The sequence below is a fragment of the Vigna unguiculata genome, chromosome 10, assembly GCF_037176805.1.
Source record: "Vigna unguiculata cultivar grain cowpea cultivar isolate G323 ecotype 2 chromosome 10, ASM3717680v1, whole genome shotgun sequence".
NCBI lineage: Eukaryota > Viridiplantae > Streptophyta > Magnoliopsida > Fabales > Fabaceae > Vigna > Vigna unguiculata.
The window spans coordinates 18,675,929-18,697,441 of NC_140801.1; the positions used below are offsets into that span (position 1 = coordinate 18,675,929).

Genomic DNA, 21,513 nt, shown 5'->3' on the forward strand with positions numbered 1-21,513 from the left:
TGGCAGTTCTGCAGTAACAGCAGCAGCCAATCCGAACACCACCACCGCGAGTTCTTCTTCCCGCGAGCATTCAGCCACCGCGACGTAGCACCTCCATTTTCTCTCCATCATCTTCTTCCATCGTCAACCATCAACGAGACAGCTCCATTTCCATCGTCAGCCACCGCTGCAGCAAGAACTCCACCATCTTCATTCACGCCTGCACTACCAGCAGCGCCATTCAAGCCACGATAGCCACGACAACCACAGCTTCACCACCATCTTCGAATAGGAGCTGCGTCGGAATCCATCTACGCCAGCGAATCGCGCCACCACCAGCAGCTAGCATCGTCTCCGCACTGTTGCAGATCGTGAAGGAAGAAAAACGCAGCACTGGGAAGGAGATGAACAGCCACTGAACCGCCACAAATCTAAAAATGCGAAACAGCAACAGTGTTCACGCCTCCACCACCGCGTCCTCGCCAGAAAACGGCAGCAGCCGCCGTCATTGCACCTGCGCAGCCAAGGGAGGAAGGAGGAAGGAGTAGCAAACCCTAATTCTGGAGAGGGAGTACACTGCCACGTGTCAGCATCTGATAGGACAGTCAAACTGGTCAACTCTGGTCAACTGGTCAACTCTGGTCAACTGGTCAAAGTCAACAGTCAACTCTGGTCAAAACTGCAAATACGGTTAAATGAGAGGGGCAGAATTGGAAATTGGACAGGAATTAAGTTGCTAATTAATTAAATAAAAATAAAAGATTTTAGCAATTGACAGATAAACCCCAAAGTCCAGTGGAAGCCTATATAAAGAGACTTAAGGGAGTAGAAGAAAAACTTACAATTTACAACTTAGAACTCTCTGGTTTTGGCAGATACCGTCTCCAACACATCTCTCATTTTTTCTTTTATTTTCTTTCCTTCATCATATTATCATGTATTCCATCAAAGCCATGGAGGGCTAAGCTTTTAGGGTTGATTCCACTGTAATTTCTTAACTGGATTCTTAGGTTAGATGAATTTATGTGTTTGTTATTTTGATTACTGTTGTGGTTTTTGTTTATCTATGTCCTTTGCTTCTTAATCGAATAGAAAATAATGATTTTAAATCTACATGCATGCTAATCATATGAGTTAAAAGGTTTTTAAATTAAATTGAGACTTTACTTTGATTTTGTTTAGAAACTTTCATTTGATTAAATAAGTTTTTGCCAATAATTGAAACTTTAATTTGATTAGAGGTAATTACTTTAACTAAAATTAGTCAAGACTGTACTTTGATTAATTAAGTTTTCTATTTGGTGAAGAAACAAAGGAATAGACATGATTAGGCATAGTAAAATTAATTGAGACTGTACTTTGATTGAATTTACTATGGACAATCTAACAATTCTCACTTTTAATTGAGACTATACTTTGATTAAAAATGAGGATGCCAACAAATGAATTGAGTCTTTACATTCATTGATTTGTAAATCAACAACAATCATTAATTTAACAATAATCTCTAGATAACCAATGAAGAATCTTATTTAGAAAAAGCAGTGGAATTGACCTATTTACTATTACTGTGTTTACAATCTTCCCTGTCATTTTCTTTGCACATCAAAATCCCCCCTATTTTTATAGTTGCTAGTTTTAATTGCATTTTTAAGAATCAAATATTTGAGATGAATTCCGTATTCGTTGTGAGACGACTCAGAGTTATCTTAACCCTAACTATTTTGTTCACTACTAACTGGCAATACTCAAGTTGCTAAAGTAGTGGTAATTTGATCGCCTAACGACAGCGATATCAAATTTGGCGCCGTTGCCTGGGAATACGGTTAGTATTTCTTTTATTTTGATTCTGTTTTTTTTTATTTATTTATTTTATTTATTTTTATTTATTTATTTATTTTACACATATATGTTTAATATAGTTTGTTATTTTGTAGTCTCTAGTTTTCTTTTAATATATCTCAAGCAAAGTTCTATTTTTGTTTTGATTAAGAATTTCTTTTAAGAATTTTTTTTTTGAGACTAGTTTGGAAAACTCTGTCTAGGAAAGACTTGGTATTTAAGTTGTCCACTGTGACGCACCTCTCTTTCCTGGGAGTAGACCCAACGACATCTTAACTTATTTCTTTCTTGAAATCTTTCTCCAAAACAAGAATAGGAAGAAAAAAAAAACACATAGGGAAACACTTTCAGGTGGACTGCATAGTGCATGACTCGGGCCAATCCGAGTCAATTTTATCAACTTGATTTAGAACTTGAAAGGAACTTGCGTAAATCACGTAGGAGACTTGAACTCAGGTGTTCTACTGAAGGAGCACCATCATCATCTGAACCTACCACTAAAAGTGTACAGCTAGAATCACCTCCGGTGATTAACATATCCTCTGATCCATCACCTGAACCAGAAATTCAAGAAGATAGAATGGAAGAAAGAACAATAAGAGAGTTGGCTTCACCGGATGCAGCAATTACACAAAACATGTGCATCCAATATCCAGATGGAGAATGTGAGCTAAAGTCTGGGTTAATCCATCTTTTACCCAAATTCCATGGATTAGCAGGAGAAGACCCATACCATCATTTGAAGGAATTTCATGTTGTTTGTTCATCCATGAGACCTACAACAATGATAGAGGAACATATCAAGCTTAAGGCTTTTCCATTCTCATTGCAAGATGCCGCTAAGAATTGGTTATACTGCCTTCCGCCAGGATCCATCAATACTTGGGAGACTCTGAAAAGATTATTTCTGGAAAAGTTTTTTCCAGCATCTAGAGTTGCTGCTATTCGCAAAGATATTTATGGGATAAGGCAACAAGAAAGAGAAAGTCTTCACGAGTATTGGGAAAGATTCAAAAAGTTATGTGCTTCCTGTCCGCATCACCAAATAAATGAGCATCTCCTCATTCAGTACTTTTATGAGGGATTGAGTATCATGGATAGACAAATGATAGATGCTGCAAGTGGAGGGTCATTGGTGGACAAAACGCCAACAAATGCAAGACAATTGATTGAAACTATGGCGTCGAACCATCATCAATTTTCCACAAGGAGTAATTCTATAACTCTATTGAAGGGAACCCATGGAGTAGAAGCGTCATATGTTGCAGATTATAAGAAAATAGAAGGGAAGTTGGATGACTTAGCGGCCATGGTAAGGACCTTGACAGACTTACAGAAAAAGCCTATCCCTTCTACTTTATGTAGAATTTGTGCTTCTACTAATCGTCCTGCGGAGGCTTGTTCTATGTTAAAAGAGACAGGGACGTTAGACAATGAACAACCTCAGACATATGCTGCAAACATCTATGGCAATAATAGACCACCTCGGCAGCAATACAACCATGATTTGTCCTCCAACAAGTACAACCCAGATTGGAAGGAATATCCCAGCCAGAAATGGGGAAATCAACAGCCTCAACACCAACAAGTCTATGTTCCACCTCAACAGAGGCAACAACCACAACCAGCTGCAACCTCTAGTGACTCAAACATGGAAGCAATGATGAAAATGATGGCTGACATGATGAAGGGACAAATCAATGAGTTGAAACAGACGATGGAAGCAACAAATCAAAATTTGCAAAATCAGATTGGACAAATGGCAAATGAGTTAAATCAGATGAAGTCTCAACAAGGCTCAAGCAATTTGCCTGCACAAACAGTAATTAACCTGCGAAATGTAAGTGCTATTACTTTAAGATCGGGTAAGCAAATACAAGGCCTTGGGGACGCACAAGAAGATGAAAATAAGGACGATGAAGTTGTACCTGATAATGAAAGTGAAGATCAGATGAAGTAACACAAGCAACATCTGAAATACCTGCACCCATTGATAACTCCAGGTTGGTATCCCCTAATACTTCCTCTGAAAATTCTCCTCCTTATGCTCCTCCTCCTCCCTATCCAAACCGTTTGAAACCAAAAACTAAAAAGATGGAGGAGTTAGACAAAGAAATCCTGAATACTTTCAAGAAAGTGGAGATAAACATCCCTTTGTTGGATGCTATAAGACAAATTCCTAAATACGCCAAGTTTCTTAAAGAATTATATACACATAAAAGGCGTATTATGGACAAAGAGGTAGTGAACATGGGAAGAAACATCTCTAGCTTAATTAAGAGGCCTGCAGTCAGAATGCCGCAAAAGTGTAAGGATCCAGGTATGTTTTCTGTTCCCTGCATTATAGGAAGTACTAAGTTTGATAATGCTATGTTAGATTTAGGAGCTTCCATTAATGTAATGCCTTTATCAGTTTTTACTTCACTTCATCTTGGACCTCTTAAGTCTACTGGTGTGGTCATTCAGTTGGCCAACCGTAGCACAGTTAACCTTGCAGGTGTGCTAGAAGATGTGCTTGTCCGTGTGGACAAGTTAATTTTTCCTGCAGATTTCTACATCTTTGACATGAAGGATGATGAAGGAATGAGTTCAACCACAATTATCTTGGGAAGACCATTCATGATGACAACACGTACCAAGATAGACGTGCATGCAAGATCCTTAACTATGGAGATAGGAGATGAGAAGGTGCAGTTCAACGTGCTAGAAGCCATGAAGCACCCGACCGAAGACCATTCTTTGTTTTGTATTGATTTATTGAGTAATGTAGTGAACAATTATGCTTTTGGACTTTTGGACGTTTTATCTGGTTTTTCTTCTTCTTTGGATTTCTCTTTTTCAAATATTTTGGGCTCAATTTTAGACGAAAGAGAAAATTGTAAAACAGGTGATGTTAAGGATGCGGTGTCACTATTTGATACCTCTGTGGCGTCCAAGTGTGATGCTGAGGTGGCTGAAATTACCTTAGGCAGTAAAATGTTGCCATCTGTGGAACAGCCACCCACGTTGGAGTTGAAACCTTTACCATCTCATTTGAAATATTTTTATCTTGAGAGGGATGGGAAACTCCCTGTTATTATATCTGCCTTGCTTACTGACGAGCAGGAACAAAAGCTATTGCAGGTTATCAAAGATCACAAGCGAGCAATAGGCTGGACTTTGGCAGATATTCCTGGTATTAGTCCTTCTTTCTGCATGCACAGAATACTCTTGGAGGAGGATGCTAAGCCAGTAAGGCAACCTCAGAGGAGACTGAATCCTCAAAAGATGGAGGTTGTGAAGAAAGAAGTCACCAAGTTGCTACAAGCAGGTATTATATATCCTATTTCTGACAGCACTTGGGTGAGTCCTGTACATGTGGTCCCCAAGAAATCTGGGATCACCGTGGTCAAGAATGAGAAGAACGAGTTGATTCCTACTCGTATTCAGAATAGCTGGAGGGTCTGTATTGATTATAGAAGACTAAACCAGGCCACCAAGAAGGACCACTTCCCTTTACCATTCATGGACCAGATGTTAGATCGATTGGAAGGTAAGTCTCATTATTGTTTTCTTGATGGATTCTCTGGGTATTTTCAGATTTGTATTGCCCCAGAGGATCAACATAAGACTACCTTTACTTGTCCATTCGGTACATATGCTTATAGGAAAATGCCATTTAGCCTTTGCAATGCTCCTGGAACATTTCACCGATGTATGATCAGTATTTTTACAGATTTGCTAGAGCATTGTATTGAGGTTTTTATGGATGATTTTAGTGTATATGGTTCATCTTTTGATCACTGCTTGTCTAATCTTGCTAGAGTCTTGGAGAGATGTGAAGAAACTAACCTTGTTTTAAATTTTGAAAAATGTCATTTTATGGTGGAACAATGTATAGTTTTAGGTCACGTTGTTTCCAAGAATGGTATATCTGTAGATCCTGCTAAAATTGATATTATTTCACAATTGCCTTACCCCTCTTCTGTGAAAGAGGTTCGATCTTTTCTTGGACATGCAGGATTTTACAGGAGGTTTATCAAGGACTTCAGCAAGATAGCCAACCCTCTCTCCAACTTGTTGCAAAAGGATGTAGTATTTGACTTTGGAGAGAGGTGCAAAGATGCATTTGATACATTGAAAAAGGCGCTTACCACCACTCCTATCATCCAGCCACCTGATTGGACATTACCATTCGAGTTGATGTATGATGCATCAAACTTTGCAGTAGGAGCGGTGCTTGCACAAAAAGATGGGAAGCTATCACATGTGATATATTATGCTTCCAGAACATTGGACACAGCGCAGGCTAACTACACCACGATTGAGAAGGAATTATTGGTTGTTGTGTTTGCCTTGGACAAATTCAGACCGTATATACTTGGTTCTAAGGTAATTGTTTATACTGATCATGCAGTATTAAAATTTTTTCTGAAGAAAGCAGATTCGAAACCAAGGTTGATCAGATGGATGCTACTGCTCCAAGAGTTTGACATTGAGATTCTAGACAGAAGTGGAGCACATAACTTAGTAGCCGATCATCTTAGCAGGATTGAAAATGGAGAAGATAACATTCCTATTAAGGATGACTTTCCTGATGAAGTCCTCCTAGCATTGACTGTTGTGAAAGGTATGTTTCCTGAACCTTGGTTTGCTGACATTGTTAACTATTTGGTTGTTTCTGCTATTCCTCCTTCCTTCTCCAAATATGAAAGAATCAAGCTAAAAAGTGAGGCAAAGTACTATATCTGGGAAGACCCAATCTTATGGCGCATTGGTAGTGACCAAATCATAAGGAGGTGTGTTCCAGATATCGAGATACCTCATGTGCTTGAGTTCTGTCATTCGTCTCCTTTTGGTGGACATTATAGCACACAAAGAACAGGTAGGAAGGTGTTGGATTGTGGATTATATTGGCCTACTATTTTTAAAGATGCACAGAAGGTATATGAAAATTGTGAGCAGTGCCAAAGGGCAGCCAGATCCATTACAAGAAGGGATGAAATGCCTCAACAACCCATGCTATATTGTGAGGTATTTGATATTTGGGGTATTGATTTTATGGGTCCTTTTCCTCCTTCTTTTGGGTTTTCTTATATTTTGCTTACTGTAGACTATGTCTCCAAATGGGTGGAAGCCATAGCTACAAGGACTAATGATTGTCGAGTTGTTTTGAGTTTTGTCAGGTCTAACATTTTCTGCAGATTTGGGATACCACGGGCCATCATCAGTGACCAGGGGACTCATTTCTCTAATAGGCTACTTGAGAACATGTTGAAGAAGTATGGGGTGACACATCGCATTGCTACACAATATCACCTCCAAACTAATGGGCAAGCAAAGATCTCTAACAGGGAGATTAAAAAGATACTAGAGAAAGTAGTGAAGCCTAGTCGAAAGGATTGGGCCACAAGATTGGATGATGCACTTTGGGCACACAGGACAGCCTACAAAGCACCTATAGGTATGTCGCCCTTCAGGGTGGTTTTTGGAAAGGCTTGTCATCTACTTGTGGAGATTGAACATCGGGCCTATTGGTCGTGAAAGCATGCAACTTGGATTTGGAAGAAGCAGGAAATGAGCGAAAACTTCAGTTGCAAGAATTAGAGGAGATTAGGCTTGCAGCCTATGAAAACTCAAAGTTCTACAAAGAGAAAACCAAGAAGTTCCATGACCAAAAGCTTGTGGCAAGAAAGGATTTCAAGGTAGGCTAGAAGGTGTTACTATACAAATCCAAGTTTGGCCACATGAGTGGTAAGTTGCGCTCTACTTGGGAAGGACCATACATTGTTACAGCAGTCTTCCCTTATGGAGCAGTGGAGATCAAGGAAGAATCCTCAGCAAGAACTTTTAAAGTTAATGGGCATCGTCTTCGGATATTCAATGAAAATCAAGATATGCTGAACAAGACGATGGATGGGATGAACTTGACTTCTCCCTCATACCTTCCACCTTGAGCAGGTAAGTACACCTCATACTTTTTCTTTGCATTTTATACATATTGAATACATTGAGGACAATGCATGGATAAAGTGTGGGGGTGTGGGGAGATTTCCCCCTTTTCTGATTTTGTTTTTTATTTGTTTTGTTTTTCCTTTTCTAATTTTGTTTTCTGTTTGTTTTTATTTAAAAAAAAAGTTTCTGTTTTCAATAAAGCATATTGACATTGGATTTTGGGATTTGATTCACTAATTGGAACGGTCATAATTATGGGAAAATAAGAGTCACGTGCTATGAATGGATTGTTTCTGTGATTTACTGATTGAGTTGATTTGAGAGTTTCTGGAATAAATCTTTTGTGAAAGAGTTTTTGACCTTGTGAGTTTTGAGCTTTATTGTAAGGATGAACTACTGTGTGTCATTCCTATTTTTCTTGTGTGACTTGCTCATGTCTTGTTTGTACTCAAATGTTTAACTTGATTCTGTTGTTTTGCATCTTAGGCGAACATGCATGATTTGATATGACTGAGGCATTTCTTGTTTTTAGCTACTTGGCCAAATAAGCTAACCATGACATTGATCCATTGGCAGCCCCTTGAGCTTAAACCTCTTTTTCTTGTTTTGAGCATATTGTTAAACCTTAAAAAGAAAAAAACCATGTTTGTCCTTACCTTAGGGAGAAAAAAAGAGCTAGTGGATTATGTTGAGATTGGTTGAGGAATAAAGTGTGGGGGTGAGTATTTCCCCCACAAAGTTATAAAAATGGCAAAAAGGAAAATAATTGTTGATGACAGAGTGTTGAAATGAAAAATGATTGTTGTCTGAAAAAGAGCAACAAAGGATAAAAGAGAAAAAAAAGAAGTAAGGATTGATTTTGAAATTATGCTCCATAATTCTTTCTTCCCTACTATTTCAAAAACACACAAATCCTAAAGTTTTTCCTACCTTTGCCTTGGCCTCATTATAACCTGTGAAAAGTCCTCATGATTTTTGAATGCATGTTTTCTGAAAGTTGTGAATATTAGAGTCTTGCTAAGCATTGAGAGTGTTTACTTGCATGGGTATTTTGAGTGAAAACACAAGCCAAAACACTTGAGCGAATCTTGGTGAGAAAATATATATTTAACTTGAGTGTTTCTCTTTCATAGTTGATTATCTTGTAAACTCAAAAGATTAACTCATGTGTGAAAAACAAAATTTTATCCATTTGTTTGTGCGTGACAACATGATTTCTAGAAGATTGATCTGTTTCCATTTGTATTCATTTCTTTAATCCACTGAAAATATGGAATAAAAGACCTCAGAATAAAGTTTTGAAATTGTTCAATGTTGCCCAGGAGTGCAAAAGGATAAGTGTGGGTTTGCACCTGCGCAGCCAAGGGAGGAAGGAGGAAGGAGCAACAAACCCTAATTCTGGAGAGAGCGTACACTGCCACGTGTCAGCATCTGATAGGACAGTCAAACTGGTCAACTCTGGTCAACTGGTCAACTCTGGTAAACTGGTCAAAGTCAGTAGTCAACTCTGGTCAAAACTGCAAATATGGTTAAATGAGAGGGGCAGAATTGGAAATTGGACAGGAATTAAGTTGCTAATTAATTAAATAAAAATAAAAGATTTTAGCAACTGACAGATGAACCCCAAAGTCCAGTGGAAGCCTATATAAAGAGACTTAAGGGAGCAGAAGAAAAACTTACAATTTACAACTTAGAACTCTCTGGTTTTGGCAGATACCGTCTCCAACACATCTCTCATTTTTTCTTTTATTTTCTTTCCTTCATCATATTATCATGTATTCCATCAAAGCCATGGAGGGCTAAGCTTTTAGGGTTGATTCCACTGTAATTTCTTAACTGGATTCTGAGGTTAGATTAATTTATGTGTTTGTTATTTTGATTATTGTTGTGGTTTCTTTTTATCTATGTCCTTTGCTTCTTAATCGAATAGAAAATAATGATTTTAAATCTACATGCATGCTAATCATATGAGTTAAAAGGTTTTTAAATTAAATTGAGACTTTACTTTGATTTTGTTTAGAAACTTTCATTTGATTAAATAAGTTTTTGCCAATAATTGAGACTTTAATTTGATTAGAGGTAATTACTTTAACTAAAATTAGTCAAGACTGTACTTTGATTAATTAAGTTTTCTATTTGGTGAAGAAACAAAGGAATAGACATGATTAGACATAGTAAAATTAATTGAGACTGTACTTTGATTAAAAATGAGGATGCCAACAAATGAATTGAGTCTTTACATTGATTGATTTGTAAATCAACAACAATAATTAATTTAACAATAATCTCTAGATAACCAATGAAGAATCTTATTTAGAAAAAGCAGTGGAATTGACCTATTTACTATTATTGTGTTTACAATCTTCCGTGTCATTTTCTTTGCACATCAAAATTCCCCCTATTTTTACAGTTGCTAGTTTTAATTGCATTTTTAAGAATCAAATATTTGAGATCAATTCTGTATTCGTTGTGAGACGACTCAAGGTTATCTTAACCCTAACTATTTTGTTCACTACTAACTGGCAATACTGAAGTTGCTAAAGTAGTGGTAATTTGATCGCCTAACGACAGCGATATCAGCATGACTTTGTGTAGCATAGCCTAGAAAAACACCTTCATCCACTTTTGCATCAAATTTGCCAAGCCTTTCTTTGCCATTATTTAAGATGAAGAACTTACATCCAAATACTTTTAGGTGACTTAAAACAGGCCTCCTCCCTTTGAAAAGTTCGTAAGGGGTTTTCTTCAAAATTGACCTAATCAACACTCTATTTAAAACATAACAAGCAGTGTTGATTGCATCAGTCCAACAATACTTAGGTAGTGAGTTTTCATTTAACATAGTTCTAGCTAGTTCCTCAAGTGACCTATTTTTCCTTTGAACAACACCATTTTTTTTGTGGGGTTCTTGGTGCAGAAAAATTATGGTTGATACCATGCTTTTAACAAAAGTGTTCAAACTTTTCATTTTGAAATTTCCCACCATGATCACTTCGAATAGACATTATCTTGGAACTCTTTTCATTTTCAAGCATCTTGGCAAGTCTTTTGAAAGTATGAAAAGTGTCATTTTTGGCAGCTAAGAACAAAGTCCATGTGTACTTAGAGAAATCATCAACAATGACTAATGCATAAAGATTGCCACCAAGACTCATGGTTCGAGATGGACCAAATAGATCCATGTGAAGCATCTCTAAAGGTCTTTCAGTTGAAACAACATTTTTGGATTTAAAAGAGACCTTAGTTTGTTTTCTTTTTTGACATGCTTCACACACTCTATCCTTCTCAAACTTGAGTTTTGGTAGTCCTTCAACCAGCTGATTTCTATTCAGCCGATTGAAATGTTGCATATGTATGTGACAAAGTCTTCTATACCATAACCAAGTATCATCCTCTTTTGTAAGCAAACAATGGATGCTAAATGATGCATGATGCAGGTCAAGTAGATATATATTATTGGCTCTTTTGCCTATTAAAATAATACTACCATGTGCATCATATATCAAACAACTATTTGGTTCAAACATGACTTTAAAGCCTTTATCACATAGTTGACTTATACTTATCAAATTGTGTTTGAGTCCTTCAACCAGCAGCACATTCTTGATGTTGAAAGAGGATCCATTGCCTATGACTCCATTTCCAAGGATTCTTCCTTTGTTGTTGTCTCCATAGGTTACAAACCCTTCCTCCTTCAACTCCAACTTTGAAAATTTGGTTTTATCTCCTGTCATATGTCTTGAATAGCCACTATCAAGGTACCACAAATCTTTCTTATCACCTTTCATGACCTGGAAAATAGATTTGGATTATTTGGTACTCTTTGATAGGTTGGGTCCATCATGGTTATGCCTTTCTAGATCCTTTTGGGATCCATTTCATAATCCCTTTAGGAACATCATATTTTCTAGCATGACGGTTCTTAATAACATGACCTTTTTGCATACAATAGTTGCATGAAATGAATGGCATGTCACTTGGCATACTTTTTGAAAAGAAACTAGAGAACTTCTTGTTTTTTTTTGAAAAGAAGGATTAAAACCAAGTTCAGCTTTGCCAAACATACAATTTTGTGAACCAAGAACAGCCTCTAAGTTTGCTTCTCCTCTTGTGAACCTTGCACAGGTCTTTATAAGGTATTTCACTTTATTTTTCAAAATTGTGCAATTTTCACAGGATTTTTCAGCTGACTGCTTTCTAAAACAGTCGATTGAATTACTGTAACTCATTTCCAAATGTTCAAAATCAGTTTTTAAATCAGCTGTTTCTTTTTCCAGTTGACTAACTTTGTTTTCCAGCCAATTGTTTAATCCTTTCAACCGATTGTTTAATGCAGAAATCTTGTTTGGTTCATTATGCAACTCTTCAAAATCATGCAACAATTGATTATAGTCATTTAAGTCTAGAGAACTTACTTGGCTTGAGGAAGATGACTCATAACCAGCCATGAGATACAAGTTGGCTTCTTCACTCTCCTCTTGTGAGGAGCTACTTGTTGTTGAATCATCATTGTCCTCCCATGCAATGTATGCACGTTTCTCCTTGACTTCTTCTCATTTTTCCTATCAACACTCTTCTCCTTTTCTTTGTTAGCATTTGGACATCCAATTTTGATATGTCCTTGTTTTCACAATTATAACATGTAAAGTTAGAAGAGTTTGATTCATTGTTTTGGAAGTATACCTCTTGGGATTACCTTTGATACCTTTCCTTTTGAGATACTTACCAAACCTCTTGACAAAGAGATTCAAGTTATCACTTTCACCTGATTCAGCCATTTCATCCTCGAGTTCCTCATTTTACTTGGTGCTAGTCTTCAAGGCTATGTTCTTAACCTTTTTCTCACTTGACTCAAGCTCATTAAGCCTTTGCATCTCAATCTCATGCTCCCTAAGCTTACCAAACAATGGAGTTGTAGTAAAAGTGGATAGATCTATTGTTTCTGAGATAGTCGTGACCTTTGGTTGCCAAGATCTATCAAGACACTTTAGCACCTTGATGTTTAACTCTTCCTTGTCAAATTCCTTACCCAAACCTATGAGATGGTTGACTATGTGAGTGAATCTCTTTTGCACATCCGCTATGGATTCTCCTTGTTTCATCTTGAATAGCTCATATTCTTGAATCAAGCCATGCTTTCTTGCTCTCTTAACATCATTGGTTCCTTCATGAGTCACTTCAAGAACCTCCCACATTTCCTTGGCACTCTTGCATTGTGAAACACGCAAAAACTCATCCATGTTGAGAGATGAAGTGAGGATATTCTTTGCATTGCAATCATATTGAGCTCTCCTCCTTTCTTCCTCATTCCATTGAGTCCATGGCTTATTAACCTGCACATCATCAACAATATGCTTAGGAGTATATGGTCCATTTATGATTGCATCCCATATCCCTTGATCTATTGACTCAATAAATATTTTCATCCTAATTTTCCAAAATTGGTAATTAATGCCACTAAATATAGGAGGTCTATGAATTGAGGCACCTTCACCAAAGGGTAACTTGTTTTCATCCATTTCAAGTATTTCAAAAACAGATTTAGGACCTTGATCAAATTTCAAGAACCTTGCTCTAGATACCAATTGTTAATTTTGAAATGGTTGAAAAGCCAAGAAAGGGGGGGTTGAATTGGCTAGTTAAAAATTTAGGCTATCTTTGCAAGCTAAAAACCACCTTTAATTGAATCAAATAGATCACCAAGTTAGGATGGAAACAATACAGAACTATACACTTTCAATCGATCAAAAACAAAGTTAACAAATTGATTTTACTAAACAAATTCTGTTATGGTATAATCAATCGATTGAAACTGAAAAACAGTCGACTGAAATACTGGGAAAAATGTGGAAATGCGAATTTGAATTTTAAACCAGAAACAATGCTCAAGAATGATCAAGACCAGTTCCAAATGATCATACAAACATGCTCAATGTTACAGATGCCATGAAAACATGCAAGAACATGAAAAAGATGATTAAAACATAAGTTCTTGAAACTTTAAAATGAAAATAAAGAGAGAAAGGTTGGAGAAGAGAGGACATCACAAATTTTTATACTAGTTCACTCAAACCTGAGCTACATCTAGTTTGTCAAGGCAACCTTAGCTTGACTTTGCACTATTTCAAAAGTTTTACAAAGTATCCACCCTTACACTTCCAAAATATGCAAAAACACTACAAAAGACTCTTAAATCACACAAGAATCACACCATCACAGCAAGAACCCTCTTGCAGACCTGGAAAACCACTAGGCACACACACAAAGCTTAAGAAAGATCAAACCTTAGTGGTAGCACAACCTAGCCTACCACAAACCACTTTCTCCAAGCTTTAAACCAAGCCAAAAGCTCCAAGAATTGATCCAAGATCAATCTTCAGCAGCTGTAACACCTATGATCACGAAGGAGAGAGTATCCAGAATAAAATCGTGCTCTAAAATGATCAACTTACCTCTCTTTCGAAAATCACAACTTTTATAGTCAAATTGTTACGAAATTCAGTAGGTTGATTTTCAAATCAAACGGTTGATTTCACTTGACTTAAGTGAAATTAGTCGATTAAAAACTAAATCAACTGATTAAATTTGTTATAGTTTAAGACTACTGCAACCAACCTTTTAACCTGTTGAAAAGCCATTCAACAGACTAAAAGAGACATTTTAACCTATTGAAAAACCATTCAACAGATTAAAAACACAATAAAGACCAAACTACATCTAATTAATGCTTTAAGGTCTACAACATGAATTACAAGCTACAAATACACTTTCTAAATGATGTAACTACATGGAGAGCACATGTTCCAACCTTGATCACCATGGATATCATCAAATCACCTTTCCTTCATCAATGTAGGCTTCATTCCAATGGTAATGGTTTCAAGATAGTTCAAAAGAGTTTCATTAAGTCTTCATCAAATCTTCAAGAAGCAAACCACCTTGGCTTCACATGTCAACAAAGCACACTTAATCATCCATTAATAATCATACTATTAGAGAATTAAAAAAACCAACCATGAGTGACGTATATCTCTAGCTTCAGACGTCCAATGCGAATCTCCACCGTTCAAAGTGAATAACAACATGTTATGAATCGCCTGTCAAAATTTCATCTAAATCGAACGATTAACAAATCAGGAAATGTAGTTTTACGAAAACTGCGCAAACCATAAAAATCTGTGGCGCCAAGCGGTATCAAACCCGCGCCTGGCGGTACCTGTTGCTCGAAAAGTACGAAAAATAGAATTTTTGCACAATATTCGCATCGCCTGGCGGAGTCACCCCTTCCGGCAGGCGGTTCATCACAAAAAACCCAGAATTGGGTTCACTCTCATGCATCGTTTGACGGTATATTTGAAGCTGCCAGGCAATTTCTAGAAATTTTCCAGAAACGCGAAAACAACATGCTTTTGATCATGCAGAGCATCATATTCAAACATTACAACACGATAATAATCACAGATAATTCATACACATAAAGGAACTCCCCTAACCTGGAATCCCTGCTCCCAAATGGTCTTCCCAAGCCCTTCTTTCAAGAGGTCCAAGAACCTTCCTCTCCTCTATCAAAATTCTTAGCTTCCACTCTTCCAAAAGCATGTTTTGATGTCTCTAAACCTCTCCCTTTAGCACCACGAAAATGCAGTCCTAATTCCCCCTTTAATTCCCTTCTCTCTCAAAGTTAATGTCTCCCTTAATCACCCTTTACTACGAAAATGAAAATTAATTAAAATTGGCTTAATGGTTATTCAATAACCATTAACAGAATGTCTCTCACCCATTAGGCTGCCTCTCTTGGCAGCTAGGGTTCCTTTGCCTTTTCATGTCCATGCCAAATGAAATTTTGGCAAAAAGAAAGTTAATTTCATTCTTAAGAAGGTTTGAACCCACAACCATTCAATTACAAAGTCAATGCACAACCAATTCAACCAATTCATGTTTCGTGATAATTCCTAAAATTTTAGGATTAGATTATCACTAATCACATTCAAACATATCCTTAAAATAATGCACAATTTAAAATAATTTTTTACAATTTGACGTACTTAGGACTTGAACCCAAGCCTTCTCACACAATCAAGTACTCTTAATCATTTGAGCTAGTACTTTTCCATATCATAAAAATTCGCATTAAATTCCATAAAGGCTCCTATTACCCGCATTTATTAAATAATTATTTATTTAATTATTTAAATTTTTTGGGTCTTACAGGAGGCTAACAAACTTGTACAATATTCTTTTTGTAGCAAACTTGCAATCTTGCACCACTACATATTTTTTCGTTCTGTTATTTTGTCCTTTCTATTTCGTTATGTTATTTTGTCTTTTCTGGTATTAGAATTCTAGAATAAAAGGGGTTGTATTTAGGGTACTGATTGTATATAAATATTGGATGATCTTTCATTGAATGTACACTTTTTGATTATTGCCAAACACTGTCACCTTTTATCATCCTTTGTTATAGAAAGTGTTGGAACTGGACGATGATTAGAGAACTTGCTTTCACCCCTAAAATAGTTAAGTTGTTCTATAAATCTGTGTGATGGTAATGTAGTTTACACAAATTTATATCCATAAAAAACTTTACTAATTATAAATGTAAACTTGAAAACTTAATATTCTACCGATGCCATATTTATGATCTTCATGTAAGTTAAACCTCAACCCCTACTGGTTACCTTCAAAGTTGTTTTTGTATATTTTTCTGCTAGAGGTCCACTTTAGTAACCTCGTTCCTGTTCTGTGCTACAGGTTCCAGTTCTTAGATCTACTCTTGGAGTTGTCGGTCCCGTTGGTTTAAGAGTCAAAGCCCGATATTAGCTCCTTTCCAGGTAAGGGAAGCTAGGCTCCTGAGTTTTAGTCTATCTTGGGTCTGTTTTGGATGTTACTTAATGTTTACATATGTTGTACGTTGTTGTGAATGTATGGATTGCCTTGTGTTGTTGTTTTGGACGTGAAAATGCGAATGTTACAGGAAGGCAGGGGTGAGATCTGTTGCTCTCGCCCAAGCGAGACCGACTCGCCCAAGAGAGACTAGCAAGGCCAGACTAGGGTGACACACACGAACTCTCGCTCAGGCGGAGTGCTCTTGTTTTGAGCGAGGCACTGTCTCACTCAGGCGAGAGACGCTCGCCTAAGCGAGAAGGTGTGAAAGCCTTGGGGTGCCGCTGCAGTTTAGCTCAGGCGAGGAACCTCACCTTTGCGCGAGGGGTTGTCTCGCTCAGGCAAGGGAGGGCTCGCCTAAATGAATGTGCGAGGATCTCCCAGGGCCTCTGTCGCGATCTCGCCTAAGCGAGAGTGTGTAGCTTAAGCGAGGGGATCCCTCTCGCTGAGCGAGGGCTTCTGGCTTAAGTGAGGTCCGCTACAGGCCGTGCTATTTTCTTCGCCTAGTTGTTGTGATTTGCTTAATTTATGGTATATTTCATTTATTGCATGAGGCATGTGAAATGTATGACAAAATCTGTGACTATGAACTGGATTGATGTGATTCTGTGATCTTGGCATGGGAAATGAAAGTGATGGTTGGTAATCAAAGTGGCATGGTATTGACATGAGATAAAATTATATATTCATGAGTTGGGAAGAATGAGATAGTACGGATTCAACATGGAATGTGAATGAAGATGGACCACATAGGTTGGTATGGGGTTTTAAACGCATGAATAATATTGTTTGGTTGCTTAAATATGTTTGGTATGAGGTCAGTACGTAATTCCTTGAACATCCCTAGGTGGGATTTCAGGGTCGTGCTTTAGTGGTCAGAACGTAATTCCATGGCTCTTGTTAGTGGGTGTCCATGGTGGTGCCCCATCTATATAATTTGTTGAGGATTCAAGGTAAGGTTGCATCCTGACACTCTAAGGAGTCAGTTAGTCTCACTTAGAGCAAACTGACTCTTATGGTGAGAGTAGTAGGAGGCCTGAAACTCATTAAGGGCTAACCTTGTGTGGGGGGATTGAATCATTGTAACACTTGTAACATATACCTCGGGGGTGAGTAGAGTAATCCACCATAAGTGCAAGAATCCGCTGAATCTGACCAGATTATATGTATCCGGATGAGTCGAGTCAGAGTCTAGTGTATTGTTTGAGGAGTCATAACATGTTTGGATGCTATATACTGTTTGGTTGTGAAATGGCATGTGATTGCTTGATGAACTGTTTCTACTCTAGCTTACCCTATTTGCTTGTTTGGTTGTCTTGTGTGTGGTTCTTCTCCTTTTGCGATGATCATCAATTTATTGATGTGAGCAGATGCGAGAGGTTCTCGCGGTTAATAGGGAAATGGTGACTCGGCTGCTTAGGCCGCTTGGATTGGATCCTGCTTAGTGGATTTTCTTTTAGGGCCATGACCCATGTATTAGCTACCCCTTTAAATTCCCGATTTTTATTACTGTTGATTATTTGTATCTCGTTCAGTTTGTCACTGTTACGCGTTTGGATAATTGTTAGGAGTTACTTTGAAACTTCATGACTGCGCTACGATATTATTCTAGTGTGACGCTTCCTTTAATTACATCATTAATTAAATGGGGTATTACATATATAAATTTGGATTCTAAAGTATAAACTATAATACTAGAAAATATTTAGAAATGTAATTTCGTAACAGAAAAATGATCACATTACACTACGAAAAAATTGTTTTTTAGTAACCATTATTTAATAGCAGTTAAATAGACTGCTAGAATTATTTTCATTTCTGTTAATTTTTTTCTTCACCGCTACAAATTGTTTTGTATTATTTTTAACTTCTCGATTAACTCTTCGTCTTTTAGTGTCTTTCTTCATTTTAATTGTCATTTTGTTTCTCAGATTACCTTTATGATTCCTCATATTCTTTCTTTAGTTCGTGGATTTCTCTCCACATTCTCTTAATCCCAACGTCGACAACAACCACTGCCATGCCCCTTTTCCATCGTAGGTTGAATCCACGACAACCACCTCACTGTCGTTGGCGATGCCAAGATCGTCTTGACAAGTGGTGCAAGGTTAGTAGGTAAATCGGTTGATTTCGCAAAGGATGGTGTGAGCGTGGTGGACAATTTCTTCATGGGAAGGAAGGAGAACTTGAAGCACCATTTTGGGAACCCTAGATTCGAGCCTTTGCCTAATCAACTTCTGAAATTGTCAAACAAGTTAGCAATCTAACTTACGTAATAACTGAGTTTATTTGTTCTGTATAGAATGAAAATGCCAATGGAACAATTGCCATTGTTGCTCACACCTTAGTTTTGTAACTGAAATTGTGGTCTCAAAGAGTTTAGTAAAACTTTGTTTTCAACTCTTCTAATATTACCTATTCGTAGTTTCCTTAGTTTTTAGCTATAGTCGACCTGTTCTGTTATGAGTTTAGTACATTCCTAGATGTATTGGTTCTTACTTAAGTTGACTTTGTTGACAAGTTGTTCTTGATTTTCTTCACTATCTTGTAACTTCCCAAACAAAAGTAACTTCGATTGATCATGTTCCTCAAAACAATAGGTTTGTTGTGGTAAATAAAAAGGTAACATCGCTAGTGTTTAACATATTGCACGACCTTCATGAAACTTGAAAATGCTATAACTCTTATAACATATATGTTTTTTCTTTTGACATTAAATTTTGAATCCAACTCTTCAAATATTAGTCCTCAAGATTACATAATGATTAGCATTTCTTATAACATTTCTTATAACATTTGTTAAGCACAATCATTTACATATTAGTCCTCAAGATTACAAAATAAAACACTACTGCAAATTATGAGAACTAAAAGATATAAACAGTACTAGCTAAGAGTCCCAAAATGTTGTTATATATATATATATATTTATTTATTTATTTATATATATATATATATATATATATATATATATATATATATATATATATATATATATATATATATATATATATATATATATATATGCTGAGAAAGGAAGTGCCCAATCATGATCATATTTGAATCAAACTCTTAAATTATAGAACTTTGTTTAATATCATATCATGAATGCTGATAGTCTTAATATTGCTTGTTCAAATTTCTGAATGAGATTATGTGCTGGGGGTTGAGGCTGCAGGGGTAAGTTTTATGATGAAGAAATGAGTATGTGTGATGGAACAAACTCTTTCTGGTGTGAGCATGGAGGAAGTTGTGAGGAAATTGTTCAAGGAGAGAAATATTCATGCAAATATTTCACTATTCATTACTTTGTTAGATGAAAGGGACACAAGCCTAATGGAGGCAAGACAGGTAGAACACTAACGACAATGTCTAAGAAACTAAACTCCAAAAGAAACCTTACTTGAATGGCCATAGTACTCCCCAAATGTTTTCCACCACTTATTACAGTGAAGGCGGGAATAAGAAGTGTTGGGTTGGTTTTTCCAAACAAGTCAGTAATGTGCTTGTAAAGTGGTACCTGGTATGCTTTTGCTTTTATTTTCATGATATCGTGATTGAACATATATACTTATTTCCATATTAAAAGTTAAATGAACTTACAGAAATATTAATTGACAGTCATACATACCTTCTTTTTAGTAGCACCAACTTTACAAGCAGCAATGGACACAACTAATATAGTAGTGGCTCCAAGTTCCCCTGTAAATAACATTAGAAACAAAAAAATATAAATGCACCACCAAAATTATAATAGATTCATTAGTCCATAAAATCAGATAACATAACAAAGCATTCCTTTATCCAAAATACATTAAGAATTGGGACCACTTCTAGCTTTTAAAACGCTTAGCGGCATATAAAGCGCCAATGAAAACTTTTGCACCTTAATAAACCATCTAGAGCAATACCACATATGCTAACATCAAACATCAAAATTTGTATTCTTCTTCCATGACCCACTTCAGTATTCTGGTAAGAATTAAATAATTTTTATTTCAGTTTGGTAATTAAATTCATATAACTCTCCAAATAAAGTTTTAAATTAGGTGATTGCCTTTCTCTTATAAAATTAGCATTTGCAAAGCATAGTGAACCGGGACTGATGCGAATCACCAAAATGCTCAGAGTGCTTGTGGCCATAGTATATAGACTAACATCACAAAATGCTTTTGTTCTTGGAACTTGGCCTAAAACTTCTATCCCTGGCCTGATTGATTGTATCAGTATCTTTGCAATGGAAATTGACAATCACGGAACAAAACAAGGGAACTGAGGGCAAAATCAAGAGATAAATAAACGAACCTATTCGTGGTGAGAATAGTGAGAGACACACTGAAATCAAAAGACATAATTGAATTGAGACGAAAATAAAAGAATGGAGATCGAAAGAACGACAAAATTGAAAGCAATGAAAATGAAATCAAACAACGACGAAATTGAAAGCAGAGAGAAAGGTGTTTATTAACTAATTTCAGGGAGAACAATGGACTCGAAAGAGAGAACGTCTTCCTCGTAAGACACAAGCCACAACCTCTTATGACACGAACGATAAAAGCAAAGAGATGAAGTTAAAATTGAAATCAAAAGAGATGGAACTCAAAAAAACAAAAATGAAATTGAAAGTCACGGTTTACCTTAAGTGAAGAGCACGAACCTCTTTCTTTTCCTAACAACGAGTACATTCTTCCTTCTTCCAAAGCAAACATGTTTCTTAAGCCATAGAGAAAAAGAAAAAGTCACTTCCTAAAATACTCAAATTAAAATTTTAAAAATTACAAGATAAAGAAAATAAGTTGGCAGGGAAAACCTCTTATACGTAAGGGTTTATAAAACCCCAATTATGTATATATTTTAGTGGAGGTTCTTGAAACC

The 21,513-nt window shown here is 36.7% G+C and overlaps 1 protein-coding gene across 1 annotated transcript; it reads right to left on the reverse strand.

Moving 5' to 3' along the window:
* Nucleotides 1-220: 220 nt before the first annotated feature.
* LOC146882286 (uncharacterized) lies at nt 221-21,352 on the reverse strand. The gene is made up of 6 exons (XM_085667335.1): nt 21,276-21,352; nt 21,108-21,174; nt 20,944-20,973; nt 20,270-20,340; nt 19,947-20,158; nt 221-410 (listed from the first exon to the last, which is right to left on the reverse strand). Exons 1-6 carry the CDS (start codon nt 21,345-21,347, stop codon nt 221-223), a joined length of 642 nt encoding a protein of 213 aa, XP_085523461.1. The 5' UTR covers nt 21,348-21,352.
* Nucleotides 21,353-21,513: the final 161 nt, after the last annotated feature.